This window comes from Capra hircus, chromosome 3, assembly GCF_001704415.2.
Source record: "Capra hircus breed San Clemente chromosome 3, ASM170441v1, whole genome shotgun sequence".
Taxonomy (NCBI): Eukaryota; Metazoa; Chordata; class Mammalia; order Artiodactyla; family Bovidae; genus Capra; species Capra hircus.
The window spans coordinates 10,668,077-10,691,069 of NC_030810.1; the positions used below are offsets into that span (position 1 = coordinate 10,668,077).

The window sequence follows — 22,993 nt, forward strand, 5'->3', positions numbered from 1 at the left end:
CACCCCCTTCCTTTTCTTAGGGGTTCCTTGTCAGCTTCCTCAACCTCTTCACTAGTCAGAGCTAAGCTTCCCTACCCTGAGGCAAAGCAGCTGCTCTCTGCTCCAACCTATCCCCTCTCACCCCAAGCATGGGAAGGAATAAATTGTTTCCAGTGTATTAATCACCTGAAAGCAGATGGGAAACAATTGGGAGACCATTCTGAGCGGTGTTTGGCCAGAAGTGTTAAAGCATCGGTGCACTCCCAGTGTTTTTCAACTTCAGAAAATTAAGGATAAAGCTGGCATTAAAAAAAAAAATCTAGTAGAGAGAACAGATTAGAAATATCAGGGTACACTGCACCACAACCCAATCATACATATATACGTATCTGTAAGAAAGATTTCAGGAAGCAATGCTTACCCTTTATACAGTAGGTATGAAGTGAAAAACATATGCTAAGGCTGTATCAATTCAATGGGCCATGGGCTTTATGAGGTGTAGAAGAAGGAAAGGAAATTGGGGAGCTAGGTTGGGAGATTATGAAATGCATAGCATGTCAAACCCAAGTTGGGTTTGATATTTTCAAAGTCACTCAGTAGTGTCTGACTGTTTGAGACCCCGTGGACTATATAGTCCATGGAATTCTCCAGGCCAGAATACTGGAGTGGGTAGCCTTTCCCTTTTTCAGGGGATCTTCCTCACCCAGGGATCGAACCCAAGTCTCCCACATTGCAGGCGGATTCTTTACCAGCTGAACCATAAGGGAAGCCCAAGAATACTGGAGCGGGTAGCCTATCCCTTCTCCAGCACATCTTCCTCACCCAGGAATCAAACCAGGGTCTCCTGCATTGCAGGCAGATTCTTTACCAGCTGAGCTATCAGGGAATATAAATAGAATAGAATAAAGTTGTTTTGTTCCATAAGCAGTGGAAACCATCAGAAAGTGTTAAAGTGAGGAGAGGAATGGATGATCCAGTTTTTAGAGTACAGAGAAAAAACTGGAGAGGGAGGAGATTAAAAGCAGGGAGAAGCTAGGAAGCTGTTAAAGTAGTCTGAGAAAGGGAGTTAGGCTTAGGGGTCAGGATTTCGGGCTTTCCCTGCCGTAGCCCAGGTTCAATCCTTGGTAGGGGAACTGAAATCCTGGAGATGGAGAATTCATTAAAAGATTTAGGAAGTCAAATGCAAGAACTTGGTAACTCTGTGAAGGCAGGAAATAAAGAGGGCAAAAAAAATGATGCCCAGCTAGATGCAATGAGGCATGTTGGATCATATCCTAGAATAGAAAAAAAAATTAGTGGAAAAACTGGTGAAATCTGAATAAAGGCTGGAGTTTAGTTAATACTCGTGTGCCAACCAATGTTTCTTAGTTTTACAAATGTATTGTGGCCAACATGTTAACACTAAAGAAAACCAGGCGAGGAGTATAAGGATCTTTGCAACTTTCCTATAAAACTAAATTTATTCCAAAATAAGTTTATCAAAGATAAATGATGCATAGGTTTCTGGCTTGGGTTCTTGGGAGCCAGGGCCTGGTGGTAAGGCTCAGCTTTAGACATGCTGAGTTTGATGTCCTGTGACTAGAGGGTGAGATACCTAGGATTAAGTATATATTGAGCCTAAGAAAGAGATCTGGATTGGAGAAAACAGACTGGAGGTCAGGGTGGGCTGGTGGCCTTCCCTATGAGACTGCCTTGTGGACACATATTCAAAGGCAGAGAACGATTTCATTCTTAGTGAGGCCTGGATGCAGAATGGTGAGTCTACCAATGACCCCATACTTATTGGGACTTCCCAGGTGGCGCCAGTGGTAAAGAACCTGCCTACCAATGCAGCAGATGCAAGAGACGCAGGTTCGATCCTTGGGTCGGTAAGATCCCCTGGAGAAGGAAAGGCACCCCACTCCAGTATTGTGGCCTGGAGAAGTCCATAGGGTTGCAAGGAGGCGGACATGACCGAAGTGACTTAGCAGGCATGCATATGTTCATAGAGCACTTACCACATGCCAGGCCCTGCTCCAAACACTTTACGTTAGCACATGGAATCCTCATACAATTCTATTCTACAGATAGGAAAACCATGACGCAGGACTGCTTACGCTTTAGTAGTGGCACTCAACTGGGGCAAGCATCAGAATCACCTGTGGAGCTTTAAAATAGATGTCTTAGAGTCAGGAAGCTAGCCAAAAGCTCACACCTATGCATAGCGAGGGTGGTGTCAAACTAATGACTAACTAGGCATGGTCATGTGAATCACCTCTTTCTCCCACTTATTCAACGATTAGCTTGCTTCTTATGGTGGTACAAAGCATTTACCACTGGTGTACTAAAAAGTGTATGGCATTCAAATCTGATGGTAATTCAATACTGTTAACACAAATGTGCTATCTATAGGGAGTAACTTAGACAGATGATGTATTTCACCCCAGATAAACAAAAAACCTATTGTATGTGGTATTACGTGAAGTGAAGTGACATCGTTCAGTCGTGTCCGACTCTGCGACCCCATGGACTGTAGCCTACCAGGCTCCTCTGTCCATGGGATTTTCCAAGCAATAGTCCTGGAGTGGATTGCCATTTCCTTCTCCAGGGGATCTTCCCAACCCAGGGATCAAACCCGGGTATCCCGCATTGTAGACAGATGCTTTACTGTCTGGGCCACCAGGGAAGTCCTGAGCAGCACAGAATGGGATAAAGTTGGGCTTATCTTAGTCTAGGACCAAATGGTGCTCAAAGTATGGTTCCCAGACCAGCAGCATCACATCGATCAGAAATATCAGAAATGTAAACTCTCAGGCCACCCCCTCAAACTACTGGAGTAGGACCCAGCAAGCTGTGTCTATAAGGAAGTTGAGATGCATGCTGTAGTTTGAGGATCACTGCTCCAAAGAAGCTTCAAATTGGCGGTTCTCAACTGTGACTAAGGAGTAGAAGCTTTAAAAAATATTCCTAGTCTAGGTCCCAAACTTGTTAGAATCTGGGAGTGAATGCAGGCTAATCAAGTAGATTAAAAAAGAAAACCCTCCAGGTGATTCTGATACATACATCTGGTTATGAACTACTGTTTTAGTGGCACCAATAGAAAAATATCTACATTACTCATTACCAAAAAACTAGATTGCTGCTGCTGCTAAGTTGCTTCAGTTGTGTCCGACTCCGTGTGACCCCAGAGACGGCAGCCCACCAGGCTCCCCCGTCCCTGGGATTCTCCAGGCAAGAACACTGGAGTGGGTTGCCATTTCCTTCTCCATTCAGAAAGTAAAATAAATACCTGGTTAACCACTTAAGAGTACACTAATTTCATGGAATATTATGCAACTGTCAGTAAGAGTAAGGTAGCTATGTACTGATATAAAAACCATCTCCAATAGTGTTCAATGAAAAAAGCAATATGCAGAACATTTTAAAATATCTTTTAAAAGGGACATGTGCATGTATATATTTTATACAAGAACAATGTATCTCTAAAGGTTAGATAAGAAATTAGTAGCTGAAGTTTCCTCTGGGAAGGGAAGAAGGTGAATAAATTATAGGGATGGAAGAAACATTTTCACTGTGTGTTTTCGCCCTGTTTGCATTTTTTCTACATATATGTATTATCTATTCAAATTAATTAATTTAAAAAGTGTTTAAGCTTAGGGGCAATAAAGAACCACTGCTTTAGGGGGATGAGACTTTAGCAAGCAAACCATCAGCTGCTGAAGGACAATCAGAGCATCAATGAAGGAAAGGGGCAGGAGGAAAGATAATCCTCACAGGAAGTCCAACGCAGGTAATGCTCCCTCCACCCCCTTCCTGAGGCGATGTTAGGTAAACTCAGACTCAACCCAGAGGGCTCAATCGATCCACAGTCAGCTTTATTCTGAATTAACCATCTGTGGAGAGCAGACATCAAAAGAGTAGAAAAAAATAGAGGAGCTCATCAAAAAAAGTTCCCCGGCAAGTGGGAGGGAGGGCATGACGTTAGGAGCCCTGTTTAGGGAAGGAAATGTTGTCCAGGTCGTGGATGCCATTTCTGTCAATGATTCGAACACTGAAGGTTGGCAGATTCAGGATGAAGCGTTTCTGGAGCTGCAGAGAAACATGAAGGAAATCAGTCAACAAATTTTTATTGAGAACTGTGGTCCAGGCTCTGTTCGAGGCACTGGACATATAAGCAGACAGTGATTTTTGTGTTGGGGGCGCGTGGTACCCTACTGAGGACAGCTGGTACCAAGATACTGAGGAAAGCCCAAATTGCAGCTGGAGGCTGACTGGAAGGTAGCGAGCAGGAGCTTGACTCTGGTCAGTCAGCTGGTGAAGAATGAGACACTCTAATGTTCTATTCCTCACAATCTGCCACCAATCAGGCCTGGTAAACACAGACTTCTCTTTCAAAATATCTCAAGGCAAGAAGCCAACGAAGGAGCTACTGCCCTAGGAAAAGCTCTGGACCAAAGCCATGTGCTCCTAGGTCCAACAGTGCGCTCCAGCCACCCACCCTATTATACGGACCAGGTGTACGTGAGTGTGTCTGCGTGTAGAGCTGGAGGCTGGTGGCAAGGATGGTCTTAGAACTGCTCTTGGAACAACCCCTACTTCTACCTTCTTCAATCCAAGCTGAACTGTCACTAAGGGAACCTCTCTGGCCTCTCATGTGACTGTCTGCTTGAGAGGCTGCTCCAAAGGACCTGTGGTCTATGCACACAAAAGCAGACCCCCGTCAACCTGGCTAGAGATCACTCAAGGGCACAGCTGAAGGAGACCTTCGCTTCTGTGGGTGACCCCTCCTGGACAGTTCACTTAATCCCTGGACAGAAGGCACAAAGCTCTACCTGCCCCCTTAGGGACATATCCTGAAAATGTGACCCTCCCCTGGCCCAAGCCCCCCTTCCCTTGATGTTTCCCATCTCCCTTACAGATGAGGACTGGGCAGCAACCACCACTTCCATTTCCATAGTCCTCCCTGGCTGATGACTCCTATGTCCAGAAAAAAGTTCCAAGATCAAGAAAAGGTGATAATAATAAGGAAATGTGGAGGATCCATGGGGAATAAAGTCTCAAAGCATTCCACATTCCAATGGCTTCTTCCTGGCAGACCCTTGCAACACTTAGAGCTGCTGGACTAACACGGCCTCCTGGCTGAATTTTTAAGAAAAGCACATGAGTTTATTCTCAGTTTCTGCTTTGGAAAGGAGATTTACAAACAAGAGGAAGAAGGGGCCCTGTGGACTGAAAATGACAGGCTCGTGTAAGAGGCAAACTGACATTACTGATGCTACCAGCTGCTCTCCACCTCCTACTCCCTTCTCGCTAGAGTACAAATTCAAGTTCATCCTTAGGCTGTAGGAACAACAAAAGAATTAAAAAGCCTAAAGGAGCTGCTTTCTTTTCCTCCTCATCCTCCTTTCACACCAGAGCCTCAGACTCCTAGCAGAAGTACTGGAAGAGGAAGGGCCCATGTTCCTGGCCTCATAAACTTAAGGCTACTCTCTCCATCTGCCCAAAGCCTGCTCATTACCTTCTATGGCCTCCTGAATTCCCAGAGGTGGCTTTCCCTCCCAGACTCCCGTACTGTTAAGGAAGCAGACTTTATGGCAACCCCAGGTAGCATAAAAATGGAGCAGGTCTAAAATCCAGCACAATAGTTCTTAAAGTACGGCCCCCCTGCCCGCCACCCCCGTTACCACCTGCAGCAAAATCACCTGGGACTGCTGGCCAAGACAGTCTCAAGAGCTACACCAGGACAACTAATTCAGAATTAAGGTGAGGTGGAAAGCATGAATGTGCCTTTTTTAAAGAAACAAGTTCCCCAGATGATTCTTACACATGCTAGAATTTGAGAATTACTAGTCTGGAAGAACCAAAAATAAAAGTAATTAGATTGTAGAATTGACATTGATGAGATGGTGACCCATGAGAAAAAAAAAAATCAGCTTGTTAATGCATCAAACTGTATCCCTGATAGGAACTTCACATATGGTTAGTGGATATTACACTTTCTGGCAAGGATCAGAAAAAAATGCAACTGGGTAAGGGAAACAATATTGGCCAACAGAGAGACAAAACATTCCTTTCAGGATCCCATGAAAGCTACTCACCTCCTCCAGACATTTCCTAAGAAGCTCCACTGCCTTCTCACGCGAGATAGCTGAAAGAGAACACGGAAGTCAGGCACTCAAGGTGCTGACACTAAGTAAAACGCTCTGCCACAACTCTGAAATAGGTTTCAAACTTTCTCAGGTCAACATGACACACAAACAGATAAGGAAAAAAAAAAAAAGCCAAGGCTTCTGATGTACAACAAACTTTCTCTATATGCAGTTGAGTGTCCCAGGCCCAGTGCTCAGGCAGCCACAAGCCATTGAAAATTGATTTGCTACAGAGAAGGGTAAGCGTGACGGAATCTGCCTCCCATGGCCAGTGCTTGCCTCCAGAGAAGTCCAGCGGCCTGCCTCTTCTTTATAGCCCATCCCCCAACTCAACAACCCCCAGCCCTCCTTTAGACCAGGGCTTAAATCAGCTCCATCTGCCCTGGCCAGCTGCAAATCAGGGAAAGGGAGGGCAGGGCCAGTGTGTCAGCCTCACTTTGCCAGCTGGGCCCCAGTTTAACAATAGAAACAGAATTCATAGGATGGGGCTGAGTCTCTCGTAAAACGGGAGCCAAAGGAACTGTCCACAGGCATGGCAAACTGGGACGACATATGATGCAGTTCGGCTTCAGGGGTGGCTGGTGGTTATTTCAGTGGGCAAATCACTGTATTACTGACAGACGCCAAATCAAGCAATGGTCACTAGGAGGCCAGGCTAACCTTTTCAGGATGTGGCCTGGAGCTCCGGCATGGCTGAGGCTGAGTGAGAGGGCAGCACCATAAAAAGAAAGCAGCAGCCAGATTCTTACTACACTAACAGGGAAGAGCGGAATGTAAGGCGAAAACTGGTTATCTGTGCTGCATCTACAGCGTGCAAAAGCTGTGAATCCCGAGTGCCTACTGCTCACATGGCTGAAGCTGAGGTTGGGGTTGGGGTCAGAAAATAGAACTTAACACAGAAGCACCCCCATGCCTAGAGGTTTGCCAAGTGGACGGTTCATGGACAAGTAGAGAGCCAGTTTTCTCATATAGGAGAGGGCCGCTATTATGTGATAAGAATACAGGTTGTGGCCTTAAAAAGCTTTGACATTTAAGAAAAGAAACCCTCAGTTGTCATGCTGGAGTCCTGTTCATCATCACAAGCTCCAAACAAACATACCCAAACCACTTGGTTTACTTGCATTCTCTACACCTGAGAAGCTAATGAGCACCTAAGTAGCAGCAAAATGAGTGCAAAACATGAACTTTTATAACCAAAGAATTATAGTTTTAGTCATTATTCCAACCCCCCCTTCAAAACAAAACCCAGCTCTGGACATATGCAATACCTCATTTTACCTGGTGGAAGAGGGACTTGGATCAGCTTTTCCATAACCCTAACGACCTACAGAAAAAAGCTTCCTGAGGGCACCTTCTTTGGCCACCCAACTCCAAGGGGTTGTACATAAAGCCAGGAAGCAGTTGAGGACAGGGCTTTGCTACTGTTCCCAGCTTAGAGAGCTGAAACTTACTTGGCGTGTAATATCGGTCCAGGATACTGAGAGTCAGGAAGGCACCATAGCCGTGGGCTGCGAAAGGGGCTTTTGCCAAGGCTGCCAGGTAGTCCATGTAGTAGAGCGCTGGACCCTCGTGCTCATCATAGCCGGCCAGGAGGAGGTTGACATGATACGGGGTCTGCAAAGAAAGACATTAACGTGACAGTCAAAGCAGTAACACCAACATCTCTCATGGAAACAGGGACATTCCAACTGTTGATGAATAACAGCAGCAGCTGAGTAAATGATGATGAAAGAAAAGACTCAGAAATCTAAAAGACCCAGAGTGTGGTCACAGGTAAAGGGAGGTCAGCTTGTTTTCTCTGAACAGAAGACCATTTGGACCACTTTGAGGTATTTGAAAAAGTTGCTTCTTAAAGCTCATGGACCACAATCTGTTATAAAAGCATTTCAGAGGCAAAGCATGGGTGTTTCTGTGTTGTTCCTAATAGCTGAAAACAAAACACACTATTCTGAGAGTGTCAGGCCACAGGCTAAAGAAAGCTATAGCACCAACCACATCATCCAAAATAAAAAGGCTCAGTACGGGCATTTGGACCACAATCTCAAATAGTAAACTCTATGTCTCACTATTAAGAAACTAAGTCTTGGGCTACATTTAATACATCCTGGAGAGGGTGTGAAGGAAAGGCCTACATTGTTGCTGGGAATGTAAACCGGTGCAGCCACTATAGAAAACAATACAGAAATTCCTTTAAAAACTAAAAACAGAGCTACCATATGATCCTTCTATTTTACTCCTGGGTATATGCCCAAGAAAAAACAAAAACCCTAATTCAATACATGCACCCCAATGTTCATAGCACCACTATTTTCAATAGCCAAGACATGGAAACAACCCAAGTGCCCACCAGCAGGTGGCTGGCTTAAGCAGATGTGGTACATACATACAGGGAATATCATTCAGCCATAGAAAGAATAAACTGCTGCCATCTGCAGCAACATGGATGGACCTAGATAATATCATACACAGTGAAGTAAGTCAGAGAAAAACAACATTATATGCTATCACTTAAATGTGAAATCCAGAAATAATACAAGTGAATCTACACACAAAACAGAAACTAACTCAAAGACATAAAAAATATATGTATGGTTACAAAAAGGGAAAGGGAGGAGGGTTATAAATTAGGACCGTGGGATTAACAGCAACAAACTACTATACATAAAATAGGCAAGTAACAGGATTTACTATATAGCATAGGGAACCATATTCAAAATCTTATAATAACGTATGATGGAAAATAATCTGAAAAAAGTATATATATAAAACAGAATCATTCTGCTGTATATCTGGAATTAATACAATACTGTGTATCAACTACAAAAAAAGAATAAAAGAAAGAGAAAGAAACAAGTCTTGGGGTAGGGAAGCGTAGAAGGTCTCAAATATTTAAATCAAATCACTAAACTTTTTTTGGCCGCACCACACAGCTTGCAGGATCTTTGCTCCCTGATCAGGGACTGAACCCCACACCCTAAGCTGTGAAAGGGCAAAGTCCTAACCACTGGACCACCAGGGAATTCCCAAGTCATTACACTTTTAATACAGACAGTAATAATGGAAGTTTCTAAGTTCAAAGAAATGTGGTAACTCTAGAAGAACTGTAGATTTAGGTGAAATGCTAATTATTTTTCTAATATAACAAGGCTGTGCTAAGATAACTAAGAGGTAATTTTTATCAATGAGACAAAAGTAATTATAATAACCTATTTTATAGATATCCTTTTTTTGTATTACCTACAAGTTTAACGAGGTAAGTTTCTACAGATCTTCGTCTCTAAATGGATGATTATTTTTCTACACCAGGTGGGCCATTTACCATGTTAGTTCAGACTGTCTGTGTTCCCAGGCATCGGTGGTGTGACTTCCATGAAAAATGACTTCCTTTTTCTCTGCAAAGTACGTTTTCCCTTTTGCCCTTGCCTCAGTGGATAGTGAGCAGGCCTTGCCCACTCTTAGGTGCCCATTCCTAAACTTACAAATTCAATCAAACGGACATTAAATGAAATTAAATACATTTATGCATCATATAATGGGGCATAAAGTAATTACAGCTAATGGTCTTAAAAGTGATGTTTTGTATTCTTTGAACACTGATCAGCACGGGTACTTGGCAGCTTGAAGAAACAGTCTAACTCATGTTAGAAGATACACATGAAAACATTATATACTTGGAATTCCAAGCCAGCTGTGCTAAGCAGTATTTCCCAAAGATTACAGAGTAGCTCTAACCTGCAAACAAGTTTCTGCCTTGCGGATAAAACGGTGAATAGTCTCAGAGGAGTAAGAAATAACCAGTAATAGTTAAGTCTTTTGAGACAATAATTAACTGCCTATTACATTTCCCAGTAAGTATCATGCTAACCTCTGCCAGTAGTCTCTGGAATTCTCTGCCATATTCTGTGACTACATTCTTAATAAGTCTGACCTTAAGCAAGACACTTAACCTCTAAGAACATACTTCCTTATGTGTAAAACTAGGTTAATTAATCCTTTCCCTTTCTATTTTCTAGGAAATATGGTGAGAAAAAAATAATAGAGATGAGACATCCCAAACTCTGGAAGAAAAAAATGTGACCTAAATTCTTAGTATATTAGCTATATACCAATCTCCTTTTTGATAGCTTACCACTTTAAACAACAACAAAACTGTCTGAATTACCTAAAAATAAAAAATAAATATAACAGTATTTTTAAAAAACTATGACAACACTAATACAACATCAGGGAGACAAAGAATACCATGGCGTTTTTATAGTTAAAATTAGAAAAGCAAAAAAGAGGTACTTTCCTGGTAGTCCAGTGGTTAAGAATCCACCTTCCAATGCAGGGGACGAAGGTTCAATCCCTGGTCAGAGAACTATATCCCACATGCCACAGGGCAACTACTGAGCCCACTCGCCACAGCGAAGACCCTATGTGCCATGACTAAGACCCAATGCAGCCAAATAAATAAATTAAAATGAAAAGCAAAAAAAGAGAGAGATATAGCAAGGAGATCCGAACTGGTTTCCTTCCCCAAGAGATTTAATAATATACTTACTTACCTATCACAAAATAAGCTCATCTTTTTGCTAAGAGAATAACAAACCTTCTACATTTACTAGAGGACATTCCTTTTATGGCTATTTTATCCAGTTGTATATTAAGAATCCACCCAGATATCTAAAGAGACCTAACCAGCAGAAACCATATATGCTCTCTCCAATGAGGATCTTGTCCACACTGAGATTAAACTGTGTTTAAAACAATTAATGTGATCTGTAAAAGCCACTACAAAATTTTTATGTGAAGATGTCAAGAGAATTCCAGGAACAAACTGTATTGCTTAATTGGTCTATATAGTATCATTTATTTATGCTTAAGCATCTGACACACAGGCTCATCAAAGTTGGTATTCAGAAGCTGTAACACGTGGTATAGAAGACAACTCACAAATTATTGTGTGACTTTGAATTACCAACTTTTGCATGTGTGAGATGCTTAAGCATAAATAAATGGTGTTATCTAGACTAATTAAATCATTACATCTGTGTAACAACTTGCAGTTTCTGAAATTCTTCTGACAATGCTCCATCAAAGATTTCTGGCTCACACGAGTTTTTGCTTTTTATTTTTAATTTCAAATAAGATCTTATATACTGCTACTCCCTTACTCCTCTAAGAATCATGGCATTCAAAGTGACAAAGCCATACTGATGGGTTTCTTGATTCTTACATTTTCTCATATTCTTGATGCAACAGTGTTTTCCTGGAGTAAGACAAGTTGCAAGCCGTTCAATTTTGTGAAATTCCTACGGCATATACATGTGTGACTGTGGTATATTTATGGAAATACATAGTAGGTGTAAGACACAACCCACCCATTCAAATATTTATAACAATTACAAACTCCATGAAGGCAGGACTCTGTCTGGCTTGTTCAATGATGTATAAGCATATAGTATATATTCAATAAATATTTGCTGAGTGAATAACAATCATACCAAAAAGCCTTATATATTTTTCCATACACAGGTGACTAATGCGTAGAATCACAAGAAGAAAGATGAAGAAAATCTCTAAACAAATGTCAGAAAGTGACAGGTCCTATTTCTGAGAACTGGCTCAAGTTTAAGCTGATGCCAGTATCACTATAATTACATATATACTGCTATTTTTTTCCTAGGTTCCTGGGTCCTTCTCTTTCTACTTTCCTTTAGACACAGGTTGCTAAGTAAAGAAAAAAACTGTACTATAGGCATTTAAAATTAAATGAAGGGGAGAGCAATAGCTTAAATAAATATCTCATGTCAGGAAGAAACAGATGGGTTACACTACAGAGTTAGGCCTGAGTTTGAAATCCAGCTTTATTATTAGACATATGGCTTTAGAAAAGTAAGTAACCTAATGTCTCTGAAAGTGTCTTCACTGCAAACATGGGCTACCTACTACAAAAAGACTGCAGTGAACATTCAAAGAAATAATGCATGCAAAATAAGCACAGTGCCTGAAACCTAGTAAAGGTTCAATCAATGCTAAAATAATTACTAGGGAAACATAGTCACTTATGAAGTTCACAGTGTCCATGGAAAAAACAAGGCAAGCACTCAAGAGAAGACCATCCACTCCTAGCAAATGAGATACAAGATAAATTCCTCATATAGTCAAATATACCCTAAACATAAACCAATGCACATATGGTCAACTAACCTACGACAAAGGAGGGAAGAATACACAATGGAGAAAAGATGGTCGTTTCAACAAGTAGTGCTGGGAAAACTGGACAGCTATATGTAAAAGAATGAAATTAGAACATTCTCCAACACCATTTACAAAAATAAACTCAAAATAGATTACAGAGCTAAATGTAAGACCCAGGACATTCTGACATAACTTGCAGCACTATCTTTTTGGATCCATCTTCTAGAGCAAAGGAAACAAAAATTAAAATAAACAAATGGGACCTAATTAAACTTAAAAGCTTCTAGACAGCAAAGGAAACCATAAGCAAAATGAAGAGAGTCTGTGGAATGGGAGAAGATATTTGCCGAAGATGTAACCAGGGGGCTACACTGCTGGCTCAGGGGTAAAGAATCCATTTGCCAATGCGGAAGCCATGAGTTTGATCCCTGGTCCAGGGAGATCCCACATGCTGAGGAGCAACTAAGCCCACGCGCCACAACTACTGAGTCTGTGCTCTGGAGCCTGGGAGCCACAGGTACTGAAGCCCACACACCCTAGAGGCCGTGCTCCACAAGAGAAGCCACCGCAATGAGAAGCCCATGCGCCACAACAAGAGAAAGCCCGCACACAGCAACAAAGACCCAGCACAGCCAAAAATAAATAAACGCACATTTTTTTAAAAAGAAGATGCAACCAATTTTGGATTAATTTCCAAAATACACAAACAGCTCACACAGCTCAACAAAAAATGGGCAGATCTAGACATTTCTCCAAAGACATACAGGTGGCCAAAAAGCACATGAAAAAATGTTCAACATTACTAATTATTAGAGAAATGCAAATCAAAACTACAATAAGGTACCACCTCTTATCAGTCTGAATGGCCATCATTTAAAAACCTATAAATAGGGACTTCCTTGGCAGTCCAGTGGTTAAGACTCTCTCTGTTCTTCCAATGCAGGGGACACAGGTTTAATCCCTGGCCAAGGAACTAAGAGCCCACATGCTGTGCTGCAGAATCAAAATAATAGGAAAAGGAACCCTCCCACACTATTGGTGGGAATGTCAACTGGTGCAGTGATTATGGAGAACAGTAGGAAGGGTCCATAAAAAACTAAAAACAGAGCTACCATATGATCCAGCAACCCCACTGCTGGGCATACAGTCAAATAAAGCTCTAACTTGAAAAGACACATGCACCCCAAAGATCATAGCAGGCCTGTTTACAATAGCCAGATATGGAAGCAAACTAAGTGTCCCTCAACAGATGAACAGGTAAAGAAGATGTGGTGCACGTATTCACACATACGCAACTGGTAACTAATAAGCCATAAAAGAATGCAATAAGGCCATCCGCAGCAACACGGATGGACCAGGGATTATCATACTAAGTGAAGTCAGTCAGACAGAAAATGCCAAGTATCACACGTATGTGGACTCTAAAAAAATGCAAATGAGCTTACTTACAAAACTGAAACAGATCCACAGACATATACAAGAAACTTCTGGTTACCAAAAAGGAAGGGGGGAGGATATATTTGGAATTTGGGATTAACAGATATAGACCATTATATGTAAAATAGATAAACAACAAAGACCTACTGTACAGCACAGGAAACTATATTCAGTATCTTATAGTAACCTGTAGTGGAAAGAGTCTGAAAAAGGATATATATATGTATAACTGATTCACTCCGCTATACACCCGAAACACTATAAATGAACTATACCTTAGTAATTTTTTTTAATTGTTAAAGGAAAATAAAAATTTAAAGGAAAAGAAATAAATAGCCCAAATACATCTTCCTAAAGGGATATGGTGGGCTTTTTATAAAAGTGCCCAGCACACTGCCTGACACATGGTAGAAACGTATGATAGCTTCCTCCTCTCTCCGTCCTGGACTCTTGGCAGGAGCCCTAAGGTGATAGTATCCATTGTCACAAACATTCACAAGCATTGACACTTCGAGCATATCTGCTTCACAGTACACACACCCTAACCCATCTTGAAATTGATACAGGCATAGAGACATTTTTCTGGAAGCCTGAAAAAACAAAAACAACAATCCCTACATCCAGATTTGGAGAGAGAGCAAATTACCACTTATTAAGTACCTTCATACTATTTCTACCCTTACAGATATGTCCATTCTGAGTGCTAAGCCTCACTTTCTGTCTACCTTTTCATCAGTTCCCGTCTTTCCCATGATCAGTATTACATGTGAAGAATTGCCAATTATCCTGAAGAAATGGCAACACTAATCAATCAGGATAAAACTGCCAGGAATTCTCTGTCTTTAACAAGGTAATCTTTATCCCATGCATGACATAATCTAAGTCTTTGGCTGTCTCCACTATTCTAATTATTTAGATAGCAAGTCTAAGTAATAAGCAAAGTTATGAAGTCCCCAACAGAGGGAACAGTATCTTCTATGTCTAGGCATCTTCCACAGCAAAGGCTAGCACTAAATATTACACATAATTCTTAACTAACCTAAACATCCAAGTGACCAATAAATTAATCTAAACATTTAGCTGAGACACTGTCCAATGACCACAAGGATCACCAGCAACGGTTTGCAGGGCAAATGCCAACATGTTTAGGTTTAAAGTTGTATTCAAGGACTTCTCTGGTGGTCCAGCAGTTAAGAATCTGCCTTGCAATGGAGGGGACACAGGTTTGATCCCTGGTCAGGGGACTAAGATCCCACATACTGTGGAGCAACTAAGCTCACGCACCAGAACTACTGAGCCATGTGCCACAATGAAAGATCCAAGCATGACACAATGAAGATCCCACGTGCTGCAACTAAGACCTGACACAGCTAAGCAAACAGATACTTTTTAAAAGTTAAAAAATGAATTTGCATCTAACTGACACACTCAAATTTAAATGAACCACCCTGGAACTCAAAATGAACTTTAGTTTCTAAAATAAAGTACAACCAAAATTTTGCCTCTTTTTATAAGCAGGGAAAGAAAAAAACAAAACCAATAAATTGACATCTTTTCCCACCTTAAAAAAATACATGATATAAGCTTATTTTTAAAATGGAAATCTTTAAGTCATTTTGAGATTTCCTCATCTATACAATAGGGATAATAAGAGTATCTATCATTATAAGGTTATGGCAAGGTTTAAGTAAACAAATGTAATGTGCTTTAACTAGAGGAATTAAAGAGTCTCTTGATGAAGATGAAAGAGGAGAGTGAAAAAGTTGGCTTAAAACTCAACATTCAAAAAACTAAGAACATGGCATCTGGTCCCATCACTTCATGGCAAATAGATGGGGAAACAGCGGAAATGGTGACAGACTTTATTTTCTTGGGCTCCAAAATCACTGTGGAAGGTGACTATAGCCATGAAATGAAGACACTTGCTCCTTGGAATGAAAGTAATGACAAACCTAGACAGTGTATTAAAAAAAGCAGACATAACTCTGCCTACAAAGGCCCGTCTTGTAAAAGCTATGGTTTTTCCAGTAGTCATGTACAAATTTGGGAGCTGGACAATAAAAAAGGCTGAACACATTAGAATTGATGATTTTGAACTATGGTGCTGGAGAAGACTCTTGAGAGTCCCTTAAACTGCAAGAGATCAAACCAGTCAATCCTAAAGGAAATCAAGCCTGAATATTCACTGGAAGTTCTAACGCTGAAGCTGATGCTCCAATACTTTGGCCATCTGATGCGAAGTGCTGACTCATTAGAAAAGACCCTGATGCTGAGAAAAACTGAAGGCAGAAGGAGAAGGAGACGACAGAGGATGAGATGGTTGGATGGCATCACCAACTCAATAGACGTGAGTTTGAGCAAGCTCCGGAAGACGGCAATGGACAGGGAAGCCTGGTGTGGTGCAGTCCATGGGGTCACAAATGGTCAAACACTACCGAGTGACTGCTGTTACACAGTAATAACACAGATGGTCTATATCACCATCATCACCACCACCGCTTTTAGGATTTGATCACATTATTAACAGATCTAACTAGATAATAATAAGATCAAGAAGATGTACCAGCGAATTCCCTGATGGTCTAGTGGTTAAGACTCCAAGCTTTCACTGCTGAGGACTTGGGTTCAATCCTTGGTCAGGATACTAAGATCCCACAAGTGACACAGCGCAGCTCAAAAAAACAAGTACCACAGAATGCTAAGAAAATTACCCACTGTTTTCTGTTGCTAAAAGGAATACAATTAAAGCCAGGGGAATTAGCCAATAAGCACATCTCTTATGTCCCTCTCCTTGGGATTGAAATGGACTTCCTAAGTACCTGTGAGCCCTGCAGAACTGAGTTCAGTTCCACTTTGTACCTCTGAGCTCAATTCCCTTGTACGTTTGAAAGTGGGAGGTATACATGGCACACACATGCAAACTTTCCTTCTAACTCTTGGAGCATTTCCTTCTAACTCTTGTGCATACAACTCCTTGTATATTCCCTCTCTCATGAAAAAGAAACACTGTAGTGATTAAGAAGAGTGTGAAATTCCATAAATTTTACAGCTAAAGAGAACAGTTGTGATAAATACACTGAAACAACAAAATCAGCAACGAGAGTCTGGGCGGTGACAAGCAGCGGTGTGACATCTGGCGGAAGCCAAAGTCACAGCAAGGGGGAGAGAGGTGGGCGTGAGGAAGCATCCTGCCGAGCGTGGACACAGAAAAGGAGAGGAACTGACAGTCTTCTTTTGGAGCCAGGCCAGCGTTTCCCACCTCTAATTGAACAGGACAACGTCGCTCCAAGTGAGGTACCTTGGAGAACGATGCAGTTTCCTTTGCAATGTGCGGCACACCTTGGAACTAACAGCGTGTGAAGTATACTTCCATTCCTCGTGGGCCAGTAATTTGGTAGGAGAGGCAGAACCACCAACGGGACAAGGGATTTGGCTAATGATGCCAGTGTTTCAATAAAGCAGCTTCTAAACAGAGACTGGGCTTTGAAGGGAACAGTGCCTGCTATCTCATTTAGTCCAGTCACTTGTCAAAGCTGCCTAAAATTACATCTTTGGCACCAAGAATATTTCACAAAAGTGCAGTTTACAGTTAGAAGGGATCTAAGAGCTCATCTAGTTTATCCAATGTCCCTCCCATAAATGTGGGGACTCAGGTTCAAAGAGGGGACAGTGACTTACTCTAAATTATACAGCTAATTAGAGTCAGGACCAGAATTCAGGCTTTCTAATCTCAAGTCTTGTGTGCTTTTCTAGGAAACGATGCTGCCTCCACAAAATGGAAATTAGTGTGAAAATATGATTCAATATGTAAATGTCAGTTTCACACTCAAAAAGTTCAGAATGTACTGTTTTGCATACCAGCATCTATTGTTCTCTGTTTCATGTATTACCTCTTATATGACCAATAATATTTTAAGTTTTAAAAGGACAGGTTTAATGTCAGACCATTATGACTTCTCTAAAGGGTCTACAACTATGTAAGATATACTAAATAAATATAAATAGATGCTAACACCTTAACTGCTTTGCCAATGCTCAGTTTTTCAACTTTGTTAATAAATAAAATGGATCCATTGTTATTTTCTTACACTGGTGCTCTGAACTCTGAATCAGGAGCTTGTTTCCAATAACCAACAGATTTTATCAGCTATCTGCTTTGGCTAGATTAGGTGGTATAACTTTAAAATTTCAATGTTAATTTTGCCACTTTAATTAAAGAAAGACTTTATACGTATACTGGAATAGCAATGTTCACTACTTCAAACACTTCTAGAAAATCTAAAAGATTTTAGCAGCTTCCAGCTGTTCTTGTGACCAAGTAGCTTTCCCAGCTCTAAAAGATTACGGATGGGGATAGTACTGGAGCTGAGGAAGAACTCCTTATCCGTAACGCCTAAGCAATACCGAATCACTTGCACCTTGACTTTAATCCTCTTTGACAAGAATCTCTTTTAAGGAAAACCATCAGTCTCTTCTTTCTAATAACAGGGATGACTACACTTTAAGTAAAACCATACAGAGTTTATAAAAGGCTTCAACTAAATCCTGAGAGAATTCTCTGAGGCTGCACAGAATAATTATGAAAGGAGGGAATGCCCTAACCAACTTCACTTTTGCATGTGGAATGTGAATATATTATAAATTCAATAAGTATTACTGAGCACTTATTATGTGAGAAGCATTATGCTCGGTGATGAGGATAGAAACCTGGATCTGGAAGGAGCTAACAAGACAGACTGGAGTAGCAAAGATTTCAGATGGAGGAAACAGCATTTGTGAAGGTAAAGACACAAAGGAACGGGGAATACTTGGGTACTGGGGAATATGGGACATGCATACTTAGTGAAGCAGGTGATTTCAGTAGAAAGCAGAGAGGAACTGAGATAACAGGAATTGGAAAGATACTGTCATTGGCTTCCTAGACTATGAAATATGAACTTAAGGGGAGTTCCCTGGTGGCCTAGTGGTTAGGATTCCAGGTTTTCATTGCTGCGGCCTGGGTCCAATCCCTGTCTGGGGAACTGAGATCCTGCAAGCCATGCAGCTGAGCCAAAAAAAAAAAGAGCTTCCGTACATAAACTATGGAGGAACCAGTGAAAACCACCCCCATTCCCATGCCAGTATAAGCCTTTTTCATGTCTTAGAACACTGCACAAGCAGTAGGGATGGAGGGAGACATGTGGAATATAAAATATATTTAGAAGGCAGAATAGATAGGAATTAATGAATAGTGAAATAGAAGGTGAAAGAGAAAGAGGAGTTAAGAGGATGCTCAAAAAAGGGAAAGGTGATAGAGCAAATGTGAAAAACTCAATTTAGACCCAATGAGACTTAAAGTGAGCTGTTCAGAAGCAACTGAAAAGAAAAAATAACGTACAGCTGAAATCATGAGACTGAATGAAAGTGTCAGTGCCAGCTGCTGCTCAGTCGTGTCCGACTCTTCACAACCCCATGGTTTGTCCATGGGATTCTCCAGGCAAGAACACTGGAGTGGGTTGCTGTTTCCTTCTCCAGGGGATCTTCCCGGTTCCAGGAATCGAACCCAGGTCTCCTGCACTGCAGGCAGATTCTTTACTGACTGAGCTATGAGGGAAGACGGAAGGAGGAGTCAGCCAATTGGAGGGTTTTATTTACACAAACACACATTCCTATGTTCACATGTGGAAGACACCAGAGGAAACAATTACTACAGGACACACCATGGCAGAGATATTCTCCCTAGGTCATCATGAGAGCACAAAGAAGCTATCGTGAGTAACGAACATATATGGGGAAATACAGAGTTTCCCTGGAAAATGATATTTTAAAAATGACATATGCCAAAAGTTAGGCACGTGTTTTTGTGAAAAATAGGGACTCGAGGTCAAATGTGGCTTTAGCACTTTACAGTTGTGTTACAAAAGACAGTCCACTTGGCCTTGAAGTTTCAAGTGCCCCATCTGAATATGGGGACAGTCCTGCTTGCCTGATAGCTGCAAGGAATGAAAAGTACTCATCTGTGTTAAAAGTTTCTAGAATAAGGCCCAGTAAGTAATAGGTGCCTAATAAATGTCAACTGAATCTGAATTTTACAAGCAAAAAATTAAATACTGTGTATATTTCAATTTTTAGCAAAATTATATTCAATAATTATGAAATTTCTGTAAATTTTACCTCTCTAAAACCATCACTAACCCCAAGTTTGAGTGGTTCTTCTATTAAAGTTGTAATCTCATCGTAATTAGAAGTTCAGAAATTTAATGAGTTGAAATGTAACATGGCACAGCTGCCTTATTATACCAACTAGTTAACACAGTATTTGTTTTCTACATTAATTTTACTTGCTAATCAAAAATACTGCTTTCTCCCAAATAACATCAAAATTAAATTGCTGATTGTGCAATGGTAAAACTAACAACACCATATCTGCAACAAGGTCACTTGAACTGTTTTTTTCATGAGCTGGCAGTTTCCAAGGAAAATTCTGGGTTGGACAAAAAGGTTGTTTGGGTTTTTCCATAATAGCTTACAGAAACACCCAAACGAACTTTTTAGTCAACCCAATATAAGACTCCGTATACCTTCATTGGTTCCCAAAAAATTCCAGGGCCGAAGTCACACTCTGTACACCCCAAGGCAGATATATATTAAGTTGCATATGGTGAACATGCCCATGACTATCTTTGCTTGGGGTTGTTGTTTTGTTTTGCTACACTGCTCAGCTGTGGTGTATCAGTTCCCAACCAGGGACTGAACCTGGTTTGTGGTGGTGAAAGCCCAGGATCCTAACCACTAGGCCACCAGGGAACTCCCACCCATGAGTATCTTTGAATGTTGAGCATGTGTCCTAATTCATCTCTCTGAATTAATAAGTAAGTCGCTGGAAAAAAAGACTACTTAGGGCTACACAGAATTGTATGTTTTCAGATGCCCACAGCAACTAGAAAATCCTGGGGAAAAGACTATTAAGAAGCCCTTGAACTACAACACAGTGCTCCCCAGTAGCAGCCTAGGCCCAGCACAATGGACATGAAAGCTCCTCATTAGTCTTCGGGCTTCCTTCTGTGCTGTGTGCTGTGCTCAGTCATATCTAACTCTAGCCTGCCAGGCTCCTCTGTCCATGGGATTTTTCAGGCAAGAATACTTGCCTGAGTATTACAACCCTAAGTGGGTTGCTATTTCATCCTCCAGGAGGTCTTCCCAACCCAGGGATCAAACCCGCGTCTCCTGAGTCTCCTGCACTGCAGGTGGATCCTCTACCACTGAGCCGCTGCTGCCATCTACTTTCCCCAAATGATCTACCAAAGAGTGGCCAATGGTCTAACGAAACCTCATCTGATCATGCTAACCTCCTCTTAGCCAACAAGCTTCCAGAGAGGCCCACTGCTTTTAGCACAAGAGCTTTTTTTTTTAATCAGTCTTCATGACATGGACTAACTCTCTAGTTTCAATCTTTTACCATTCCCCTAAAACTCTGAGCCATATTTAACAAACTACTTTAGATTACAGATTTTGTATATATCATGTTTAGAGTAAAAACTATATGAAGTTATGTATTTCTATTTGTTTTTCCATCAGAAGAGTCCTAATTCGTATCCAGTACCCCACTAGTTAAAACAGGTAAAAAATGAGTAGGAGGCTCAGAAAACTATTTGTGCCTGCCCCAAACATCATTAGACAACGACTGTGCCAAAGGAAATGGCAACCCACTCCCGTTTTCTTGTCTGGAGAATCCCATGGCTGGGGGAGCCTGGCAGGCTACAGCCCATGGGGTCACAAGAGTCAGACATGACTTAGCAACTAAACCACCACGACCACCACCCTAACCCTCTCTCACACTCCTCTAGGTCTGCACTTTCAGTGTTCCTTTCTGCTTCATCTTAGCCTAATGACAGCTGGTCCTTCAACACTCAAGTTGTTAGGCTCAGTTTACAGAGCAACTACCTGTAAGGCTATTGTGGTACCTGTCACTCTGCAGTATAGCTGTTTATTTCTCCACCACCCCATCTGAAGGCACATCCTAAGCTTTGCACATTTCTTCAGCTCCCAAGGACAGTGCAGGCTATAGATTTGTTGAATGGATGGCTAGCAGCACCTATGGAACTTCTTAGCTATATTATACTGTACAAATTAGGAGGCATCAGAAAAGGAAATGTGAAATTCTGGCCAAGTATTTCAGTTAATAAAGATTCAGATTACTTCCTCTCCCTTCCCTTTTTCTTTCCTATCTACTTCATGCTATCTGCTTTATTGTCTACACTCAAAAGTAATGGTAAGTCTGAAACTTTTTTTCCATTTTTAGCTTTTAAAAAAAATGTGTTATGCTTTCCTAACCCTTTACTCTTCCTTTTTATGCTATTAAACTTTTTTGGTGAAATAATACACTCACATAAAAGTGCATAAAATATACACACATGGTTTAGTGAATAAAGTGAACATACTTTTAACTACAACCAAAGTCAAGAAATAGAACAGTCAACTATTTCTCCCTCCAAAGGCTTCCTATTCCCCTGTGGGGATCAGCCCCTAAATTCATATCTCTGCATGATCCTGGTCCATGGCAGGTAAAGAGAAGCACTAAGATGCCAGGGTACATGTGTATTTGTATCTGTGAATATGTGTGAGGGCATGCCCACACAGGCCAAGGCACTGGTTTAAAGCAATCTTAAAAGGTGGGGTAAATCTGTATTTCTAATGGTAAACACTTTGCTGCTTAGTAAAACAGTATTCTACTGCTTATGGTTTAAACCAAATCCTAACAGGAAACCACATAATTTTCAAGATAAAAGTTTCAAAACAACACAAATTTAAGGCAAATTACTTATACTGCTTCACCCCCATTGTGGACAGGAAAGATGCTCTAAGTGAAAAGTTGGCATTATGAGGTTACACAATCCCAGCCACCCAACAGGCTCATTCCACTCAGCGGAGAATAGGGGTTCTCTATGCTCACAGCAGGCATACAACAGGGTAGCACATATATGCTCTCTGAGCGAGAAAGCAACACCTTCTCACATACAACCCCCTGGAGAGAGATGGGGAAGGCGAGGGGGGAGGACTTTACACCTGCAAACTCCTAACTCTATCAGCGCCAGGACTGGGAAAAACAGCACATATTTTTAAAAAAAAGAAAAAGAAAAAAGGTTTCCTGATAAAGCTAGTAACTTTCAGAGAAGGATGTTCTTAAGTCATTTTTTTCCTAGGAAACTAGTGGGCGCAATGATTCAACATCCAAGTCTTTGTCTCCTTAATGGACTGAGTCAAGCCCTAATGACTGTATAAATAAA

The 22,993-nt window shown here is 41.2% G+C and overlaps 1 protein-coding gene across 1 annotated transcript in view; it reads right to left on the reverse strand.

Annotated features, from left to right (window-relative positions):
• PSMB2 (proteasome subunit beta 2) overlaps positions 3,813–22,993 on the reverse strand; it is a 34,245-nt gene continuing 15,064 nt past the window's right edge. The window contains exons 4-6 of the mRNA XM_005678712.2: positions 7,559–7,721; positions 6,057–6,106; positions 3,813–4,047 (exon numbers count right to left, since the gene is read on the reverse strand). Coding sequence (XP_005678769.1) covers positions 3,940–4,047; positions 6,057–6,106; positions 7,559–7,721 — 321 coding nt within the window. The 3' untranslated portion in view covers positions 3,813–3,939. The remainder of the gene's footprint in view (positions 4,048–6,056; positions 6,107–7,558; positions 7,722–22,993) is intronic.